This window comes from Hyla sarda, chromosome 3 (genome assembly GCF_029499605.1).
Source record: "Hyla sarda isolate aHylSar1 chromosome 3, aHylSar1.hap1, whole genome shotgun sequence".
Taxonomy (NCBI): domain Eukaryota; kingdom Metazoa; phylum Chordata; class Amphibia; order Anura; family Hylidae; genus Hyla; species Hyla sarda.
This window is the reverse complement of record NC_079191.1, coordinates 401,440,550-401,450,490: the sequence shown is the minus strand read 5'-3', so window position 1 is coordinate 401,450,490 and position 9,941 is coordinate 401,440,550. Positions and strand designations below refer to the sequence as shown.

The 9,941-nt window shown below is 46.7% G+C and overlaps 1 protein-coding gene across 2 annotated transcripts in view; it reads left to right on the top strand.

Annotated features, from left to right (window-relative positions):
- The first annotated feature begins 6,190 nt into the window (after positions 1–6,190).
- Positions 6,191–9,941, top strand: part of TTC7A (tetratricopeptide repeat domain 7A) — a 532,144-nt gene continuing 528,393 nt past the window's right edge. The window contains exon 1 of one of the 2 annotated variants that reach the window (XM_056568084.1): positions 6,191–6,402. In XM_056568084.1, coding sequence (XP_056424059.1) covers positions 6,273–6,402 — 130 coding nt within the window. In that variant the 5' untranslated portion in view covers positions 6,191–6,272. The remainder of the gene's footprint in view (positions 6,403–9,941) is intronic. The other variant, XM_056568088.1, reaches the window with a different exon arrangement.

The window sequence follows — 9,941 nt, the reverse complement described above, 5'->3', positions numbered from 1 at the left end:
CCCTCTGTCACCCCTGTCCATCCATGTCACTGATGTACACCCTCCGTTGTCGACCCCTCTGACCACATCCTTGTCACCCATGTACACCCCCTATTCACCCCTCTGTCACCCCTGTCCACCCCTCTGTCACCCCTATGCCCCCATCACCCATGTTCACTCTTCTACACCCATCTGTTACCCTTGTACACCTCCCTACACCCCTCTGTACACTCCTCTACACCCCTCTGTCACCCATGTACACTCCTCTATGTTACGCCGAGCGCTCCGGATCCCTGCTCCTCCCCGGATCGCTCGTGGCGTTCTTCTGTGTGCAGCGCCCCGGTCAGACCCGCTGACCGGGAGTGCTGCACTGTTATCACCGGCGGGGATGCGATCCACGTAGCGGGACGCGCCTGCCCGTGGGTCGCATCCCAATCTCCTCACCTGCCCCGTCCTCCTGCTGTTCTGTCCCGGCACGCGCGGCCCCGCTCTCTAGGGCGCGCGCGCGCCGGCTCTCTGAAATTTAAAGGGCCAGTGCACCATTAATTGGTGCCTGGCCCAATCAGTACCTACACCTGCTAACACTTCCCCTTCCTGTCCTTGCCAGATCTTGTTGCCTTAGTGCCCTGTGAAAGCGTTTAGTGTGTTCCCAAGCCTGTGTACCCAGACCTTCTGCTGTTGCCCCTGACTACGACTATTGCTGCCTGCCCTGACCTTCTGCTACGTCCGACCTTGCTCTTGCCTTGTCCCTGTGTACCTCGCCTGTCTCAGCTGTCAGTTGGGGTTGAGTCGCTATCGGGTGGAACGACCTGGGGGTTACCTGCCGCTGCAAGTCCATCCCGCTTTGCGGCTGGCTCTGGTGAAAACAAGAAACCCCTTAGACTCCGTTCCCCTGGTACTACCCACGCCATCACCCCACTGACACAGAGGATCCACCTCCAGTGTCCTCGCTGCATACCAGTCCGGATCCTGACACTCTACACCCCTCTGTCACCCATGTACACTCCTCTACACCCCTCTGTTACCCATGTGCACTTCTCTACACCCCTCTGTCACCCATGTACACCCATCTGTCACTGCTATACACTCCTCTACACCCCTCTGTCACCTGTGTACACTTCTCTATACCCATCTGTCACCCATGTACACTCCTCTATACCCCTCTGTCACCCATGTACACTCTTCTATACCCCTCTGTCACCCATGTACACCCATCTGTCACCCATGTACACTCCTCTACACCCCTCTGTCACCCATGTACACTCCTCTACACCCCTAGGTCACCCATGTACACTCCTCTACACCCATCTGTCGCCCATGTACACCCATCTGTCACCCATGTACACTTTTCTACACCCCTCTGTCCACTCCTCTACACCCCTCTGTCCACTCCTCTACACCCCTCTGTACACTCCTCTACATCCCTCTGTAACCCGTGTACACTCCTCTACACCCCTCTGCCACACATGTACACTCCTCTACACCCCTCTGTCATCCATCTACACTCCTCTACACCCCTCTGTCACCCATGTACACTCCTCTACACCCATCTGTCACCCATGTACATTCTTCTACACCCCTCTGTCACCCATGTACACTCTTCTACACCCCTCTGTCACCCATGTACACTCCTCTACACCCCTCTGTCACCCATGTACACCCATCTGTCACCCATGTAATAAAAAAGAAAAAAAAGTGCGGAGCCTAATAGGCTTGTTTCTGCAAAACAAGCCTATTAGGCTCCGCACTTTTTTTTCCTGTGAAGAATTGTGTGTGGAAGAAATCCTGATGATGGTGCGGACCAGATGGAAAAGAGAAGGCAACGACTCAAATTAGAGAAGACATCATTTGTGAGTTGCTGTATAAAGCAGCACTTTAAACTACATACCCACTGATAATTAGATATAGTGCATTGCGGTTTTTACCGTTTTTCCTTTTTCCCTTTTTTTTATTTTCATTTGCTCGTCAATCTCGGTAGCGGTGCCCCGCGAAAAGTTTGGGAAACACTGCCGTAGAGACACCTCAGTGGCGAGACATGTTTGGGAAAAACATGGTGGGGACAGTAAAACCCTCTCTTTTCAGGGGATCGAAGTCATCCGGAAAAACCCTAGAAGAGGTGACTGGGACAAAAAGATTTAGCAAAAAGAGACTCAATGGATTTTTAGGTTTGGTTGTGTGTCACCTTATGGTCTTAAAGGGGTACTCCGGCGCTTAGACATCGTATCCCCTAGCCAAAGGATAGGGGATAAGATGCCTGATCGTGGGGGTCCCGTCGCTGGGGACCCCTGTGATCTTGCACGCAGCACCCCGTTAAAATCAGTCCCCTGAGCATGTTCGCTCGGGGTCTGATTACTGGCGATCACGGGGGCCGGAGCATTGTGACATCACGGCTCCGCCCCCCTGTGATGTCACACTCCACCCCCTCAATGATAGGGAATTCATAGAATCTCTCCTGTATATAATGATCTCTCCAGTATATAGTGATCTCTCCTGTATATAATGATCTCTCTCCTGTATATTATGATATCTCCTGTATGTGATCTCTCTCCTGTATACAGTGATCTCTCTGTATATGATTATCTCTCCTGTGTATAATGATCTCTCCTGTGTATAATGATCTCTCCTGTATATGATGATCTCTCCTGTATACAGTGATCTCTCCTGTATATGATGATCTCTCCTGTATATGATGATCTCTCCTGTATATAATGATCTCTCCTGTATATGATGATCTCTCACTGTATATAATCTCTCTGTATATGATTATCTCTCCTGTATATAATGATCTCTTCTGTATATAGTGATCTCTCCTGTATATGATGATCTCTCCTGTATATGATCTCTCATGTATATGATGATCTCTCACTGTATATGATCTCTCACTGTATATGATCTCTCCTGTATATAGTGATCTCTCCTGTATATAGTGATCTCTCCTGTATATAGAGATCTCTCACTGTATATGATCTCTCCTGTATATGATGATCTCTCCTGTGTATAATGATCTCTCCTGTATATGATGATCTCTCCTGTGTATAATGATCTCTCCTGTATATGATGATCTCTCCTGTATATGATGATCTCTCCTGTATATAATGATCTCTCTCCTGTATATGATGATCTCTCACTGTATATGATCTCTCACTGTATATGATCTCTCCTGTATATAGTGATCTCTCCTGTATATAGTGATCTCTCCTGTATATGATATCTCTCACTGTATATGATCTCTCCTGTATATGATGATCTCTCCTGTGTATAATGATCTCTCTCCTGTATATGATGATCTCTCCTGTATATGATGATCTCTCCTGTATATAATGATCTCTCTCCTGTATATGATGATCTCTCACTGTATATAATCTCTCTGTATATGATTATCTCTCCTGTATATAATGATCTCTTCTGTATATAGTGATCTCTCCTGTATATAATGATCTCTCTCCTGTATATGATGATCTCTCCTGTATATAATGATCTCTCCTGTATATAATGATCTCTCCTGTATATAGTGATCTCTTTGTATATGATCTCTCCTGTATATAGTGATCTTTCCTGTGTATAATGATCTCTCTCCTGTATATGATGATCTCTCACTGTATATAATCTCTCTGTATATGATTATCTCTCCTGTATATAATGATCTCTTCTGTATATAGTGATCTCTCCTGTATATAATGATCTCTCTCCTGTATATAATGATCTCTCTCCTGTATACAGTGATCTCTCCTGTATATGATGATCTCTCCTGTATATAATGATCTCTCCTGTATATAATGATCTCTCCTGTATATAGTGATCTCTTTGTATATGATCTCTCCTGTATATAGTGATCTTTCCTGTGTATAGTGATCTTTCCTATATATTGTGATCTCTCCTGTATATGGTGATCTCTCCTGTATATGATGATCTCTCCTGTATATAGTGATCTCTCCTGTATATAGTGATCTCTCCTGTATATGATTATCTGTCCTGTACATAATGATCTCGATATATATTTCGAAGAAATAAATTGCTACTGTATTTCACTATACTAGAGCCATTTATATATGTGTCAGTTTTCCATGCATTATAATACTGAATATGTCAATATAAGTCATACATTTACCAAGTAACAATAGTATGGGCGGAAAGGAAATATTACCATCACACTGTAACTGACCAAGTCCTCTATACTTAGACTGATATTAACAATAATGGCACTATAAAAGGAGGAATATTATCACCATACATATTACCATCATACTGTTACTGACTAAATCCTGTATGCCAGTGTATCCCAACCTTTTTCGGCTCGGGGCACCCCTCCAAAAAAAAAAAAAACATTTCACGGGGCACCCTGACCGAAGTTGACGAGCAAAAAAATAAAATAATGTTTTAAAAAAAGCCGCAATGCACACAAATTCCAATATCTATTTATCGGTGGGTATGTAGTTTAAAGAGCTGCTTTATACAGCAACTCACATGTGACGTCTTCTCTGATCAGCGTCGTTCATCTGGTCCGGACCATCCTGACCATTTCTTCCAGCCACAACTCTTCACCATTAAACCTGCAAAACAAATCTATTAGGCTCCGCACTTTACCAGGATCAGCTTCCAGATTCCCCTTTTACAAGTGAAGAGGAATACAGGGGTATATAGGTGTAAAGGGGTAACAGAGGGGGTGTACATGGGAGACAGGTGTGTAGGAGTATACGGGGGAGACAGAGGGCTGTACATGTGTGACAAAGGGGTGTACATGGGAGACAGGTGTGTAGGAGTATATGGGGGTGACAGAGGGGTGTAGGGGGGTTTACAGTGGTGGCAGAGGGGTGTAGAGGAGTGTACATGGGTGACAGAGGGGTGTACATGGGTGACAGAGGGGTGTAGAGGAGTGTACAGTGGTGGCAGAGGGTTAAGAGGAGTGTATATGGGTGACAGAGAGGTGTAGGGGAGTGTACATGGGTGACAGAGGGGTGTACATGGGAGACAGGTGTGTAGGAGTATATGGGGGTGACAGAGGGGTGTAGAGGGGGTTTACAGTGGTGGTAGAGGAGTGTACATGGGTGACAGAGGGGTGTACATGGGTGACAGAGGGGTGTAGAGGAGTGTACAGTGGTGGCAGAGGGGTGTAGAGGAGTGTACAGCGGTGGCAGAGGGGTGTAGAGGAGTGTACATGGGTGACAGAGGGGTGTAGAGACGTGTACATGGGTGCTGTATATAGTGATCTCTCCTGTATATAGTGATCTCTCCTGTATATAGTGATCTTTCCTGTATATAGTGATCTTCCTGTATATAGTGATCTTTCATGTATATGATGATATCTCCTGTATATGATGATCTCTCCTGTATAATGATCTCCCCTGTGTATGATGATATCTCTGTATATGATGATCTCTCCTGTATATAGTGATCTCTCTGTATATGATGATCTCTCCTGTATATGATGATCTCTCCTGTATACAGTGATCTCTCTGTATATGATGAGATCTCTGTATATGATGATTTCTCCTGTATATGATCTCTCCTGTATATAGCGATCTCTTTGTATATGATCTCTCCTGTATATAGCGATCTCTCTGTATATGATCTCTCCTGTATATAGCGATCTCTCTGTATATGATCTCTCCTGTATATAGCGATCTCTCTGTATATGATCTCTCCTGTATATGATGATCTCTCCTGTATATAGTGATCTCTCACTGTATATGATCTCTCCTGTATATAGTGATCTTTCCTGTATATAGTGATCTTTCCTGTATATGATCTCTCACTGTATATGATCTCTCACTGTATATGATCTCTCCTGTATATAGTGATCTCTCCTGTATATAGTGATCTCTCCTGTATATAGTGATCTCTCCTGTATATGATCTCTCACTGTATATGATCTCTCACTGTATATAGTGATCTCTCCTGTATATAGTGATCTCTCCTGTATATAGAGATCTCTCACTGTATATGATCTTTCCTGTATATAGTGATCTCTCCTGTATATAGTGATCTCTCACTGTATATGATCTCTCCTGTATATAGTGATCTTTCCTGTATATAACCTTCTCTCTATAGATCGCACATGATTTCTGCGCAGAACTCTGCACGGAGACAGAGATCAGCCGCTTAATACAACTACAAGGTGTCTGGCCAAGGGAATAGGCTTTAACCAATCAGCGCTCGCCTCCTCGCGTCAGCAGCCAATCAGCGAGCGCAGTGTCTCGGAGTGGGCGGGGCCGGCCGAGCAGGCTGCCAGTAGTCTCTGTGTGTCAGGGTTCTCCGTACAGTGGCCGGGATTCCCTCTCCGGGGATGACACACGATGGCCGCCCGACTGTCCCAGTCTCACCTGAAGCTGGAGGCGGAGATCGAGCGCTGCAGGGCCGAAGGCCAATGGGAGAAGATCCCGCTCCTGGTCCGGCAGCTGTCACCTAAGGTGCAGGACAACACTGGTGAGTGACTGGGAATGGATGGGTGACCTACTGTGTGAGGACTACAGCTCCCATCATGTGCACTGGGAGTTCTAGTACATTCCGGAGCTGGGAGCACTGGGGCCGGGCTTATCCCAGAACAATGTCAAGGTGAAGTGCCCGGAGCAGGTGACTTGGCAGAGTGGTGCACAGTCACTTCACTATTGTGTAAATATATGATAGAGCAATCCAGGAAGTGAGGAGGTGTGCGGCACTACAGCATCTTCTCTGCACACTTCCTGACAGCTGTGTCCTCCAACCGAAACTACAACTCCCAGCATGCCCTGACAGCCGGATAACAAGCTGTTGTAAAACTACAACTCCCAGCATGCCCTGACAGCCGGATCTCCAGCTGTTGTAAAACTACAACTCCCAGCATGCCCGGACAGGCGGATCTCCATCTGTTGCAAAACTACAACTCCCAGCATGCCCGGACAGCCGGATCTCCATCTGTTGCAAAACTACAACTCCCAGCATGCCCAGATACCCAGCTGTTGCAAAACTACAACTCCCAGACAGCCGAATCTCCAGCTGTTGCAAAACTACAACTCCCAGCATGCAAAACTACAACTCCCAGCCGTTGGCTGTCCGGGCATGTTGGGGGTTGTAGTTTTGCAACAGCTGGAGGCACCCTGGTTGGGGAACACTGGTCTAAAGTAGTGGTCTCCAAACTGTGGATCTCCAGCTGTTGCAAAACTACAACTCCCAGCATGCCCTGATAGCCCAATCTCCAGCTGTTGCAAAACTACAACTACCAGCATGCCCTGACAGCCGGATCTCCAGCTGTTGCAAAACTACAACTCCCAGCATGCCCTGATAGCCCAATATCCAGCTGTTGCAAAACAGAAACTCCCGGAAACTGACAGCCTTTGGGCATGCTGAAAGTTGTAGTTTTCCAAAAGCTGGACGGCCTCATATTGGGGAACCTTGGTGTATACAGGGTTGTCACCAGATATTCATATAGGGAAAGAATACTTAGTTGCATAACTAACTAACAGGCTGGGTTAGGGCCTGTTCACACTGCTGGATTTCCACTGGTTGAATTTTGTCGCACAAATCCTTTGTTTTCACAGGGATTCTGCGGCACCATTCACACTGCGGAATTTCCGGGGAGGGAATTCAAGAAACAGAACACATTTATTATTTTGGCAGGACTCTGCCGGACTGCATTGCCGTCTATGGAGATGACGGACGCACATCCTCACGGTCCTACCGCCAACAATTTTGGTGGCGTCGACGGAGATTCTCAGTGTGGACGGGCCCATATAGGGGAGATGTCACGCCCCCTCCCATAGACTTGCATTGCTAGTCATCCAGCACGGGGCGAAGTTCGCTCCGTGCATCGGATGTCTGGGGTGCCGCTGCCAAGATCGCGAGGGTCCCCAGCGACGGGACCCCTGCGATCAGACATCTTATCCCCTATCCTTTGGATAGGGGATAAAATGTCTAGAGGTGGAGTACCCCTTTAAGATCTTAGGCTATGTTCACCTGGAGCTAAGAGACTGCAGATTTTCTGCCTGGAGTTGCAGAGTAGGCAGCAGAATACAGTACCAGCAAAGTGGATGAGATGTGAACACATTTTTCGCATGGAAGTTAACCCGAAGATTGCCGTGTCACACCGTTAAGGGTACATTCACACATCATTTCGGAGTTCTCCCGGTGGACACTCTGAGTGAAGCGGGCACCGCCAATATCAATCAGCGCTTGACCACGTGGATCTGCGACGTCCCCATTGACGCTAGTACAGTCCATGGGGAATTCTGTCAATAATGCTGCTGCATGCGGATTCCACTCAGGGATTTCTCAGTGTTAAGTTAAAGAGGTTCTCTGGGCAAAAAAAAAAAACGTTCCGCAGCTGCTGTCCAGAGGCTCCTGATCCTCTGCTGGTCTTTGCTTCTTCCAGGTTGTGTGCCATCCTGACCCCACAGAGACCTGCCCGCTTTGCAAGTCAGTGACCACAGCGATATCCTGCCATACTCACCTTCTCCCAGCTCCCCCGCAGTCACCAACATCTAGGCTGCAGGAGCTTGCTCATCTTCGAGGTCACAGGCAGCTTCATGCCTGCAGCCACTAGACCAATATTTTCCAACTAGTCTGCCTCCAGCTGTTGTGAGACTACAACTCCCAGCCTTTGACAGTCTGGGGCATGCTAGGAGTTGTAGTTTTGCAACAGCTGGGGGCACGCAGGTAAGTAACACGGCACTAGGGGCCTGGAGTGTCCCCTTCCATGGGATGCACATGGGTAGCTCATGCGCCCTGAAGAGTGAAGGTGCTTTAGGCTTCTAGATCAGTGCTTTCCAAACAGTTTGCCTCCAGCTGTTGCAGAACTACAACTCCCAGCATGCCCAGACAGCCAACGGCTGTCTGGGCATGCTGGGAGTTGTAGTTTTGTAACAGCTGAAGGCACATTGTTGGGAAACATTGCTCTAGAGGCTGCAGACATGAAGTTGTCTGCAACCTAGATGATCAATGGCACCCGTAGAGTTGACAGGGGCAGAAAGGGGTGGTTAAAATCATAAAAACCCTCCTTGCTTACACCCCTGGTGTCAGGACAGCAAAAAACTGGAAGAAGAGAAGACCTGCGGAGAAGCGGGAGGATCAGCACGGCAGCTGCAGGGGATTAGAAGTAGTAAGTATTGTATGTTTAGTATTTAAAGGGGTATTCCAGGACATATATATATCAACTGGCTCAAGCAAGTTATACAGATTTGTAAATTACTTCTGTTAAAAAAATCTTAATCCTTCCAATAATTATCAGCTGTTGAAGTTGAGTTGTTCTTTTCTGTCTGGCAACAGTGCTCTCTGCTGACATCTCTGCTTGTCTCGGGAACTGCACAGAGTAGAAGAGGTTTGCTATGTGGATTTGCTTCTACTCTGGACAGTTCCCGAGACAGGTGTCATCAGAGAGCACTTAGACAGAAAAGAACGACTCAACTTCAGCAGCTCATAAGTACTGAAAGGATTAAGATTTTTTAATAGAAGTAATTTACAAATCTGTTTAACTTTCTGGAGCCAGTTGATACGTAACATTTTTTTTTTTCCTGGATAACCCCTTTAAGCCTCCCCTAGCCCTGGGACTTTTTTGACGTGTCACTAGTGGCCTAGTGAAACTGTGGCAGTCTTCAGAAATTCTTTCTTCTAGTATATGTCGCAGCCAACTCTTCCTCAGCAAATCCAACCCCGGTGAACTTCGCCTTATAATATAACTCTGCTGTTTTCTTCAAGTTGTTTCTTTAGATTACAGAGACTGATGTAAAGACTATACTCCCGAATACAAATGACCAGGGCAGGCTGGTATACAAGCACAAACACTGGTAGAACGGCGTTTAAGGCTTAAAGAAGCACTCCGGGGTTTGTTTGTTTTTTGCCCATATCATGCTCACTCACTAGTCCTACAGCACCATCCGTTTTATTCCAGCACAGCCACATCCATGTGTTTCATTACTGGAACTGGGTCATGTGATCACCGGCCAAAATCAAAGTCTTTAAAGGGGCCTATCTAGCATGAGAAAAAAAATTAA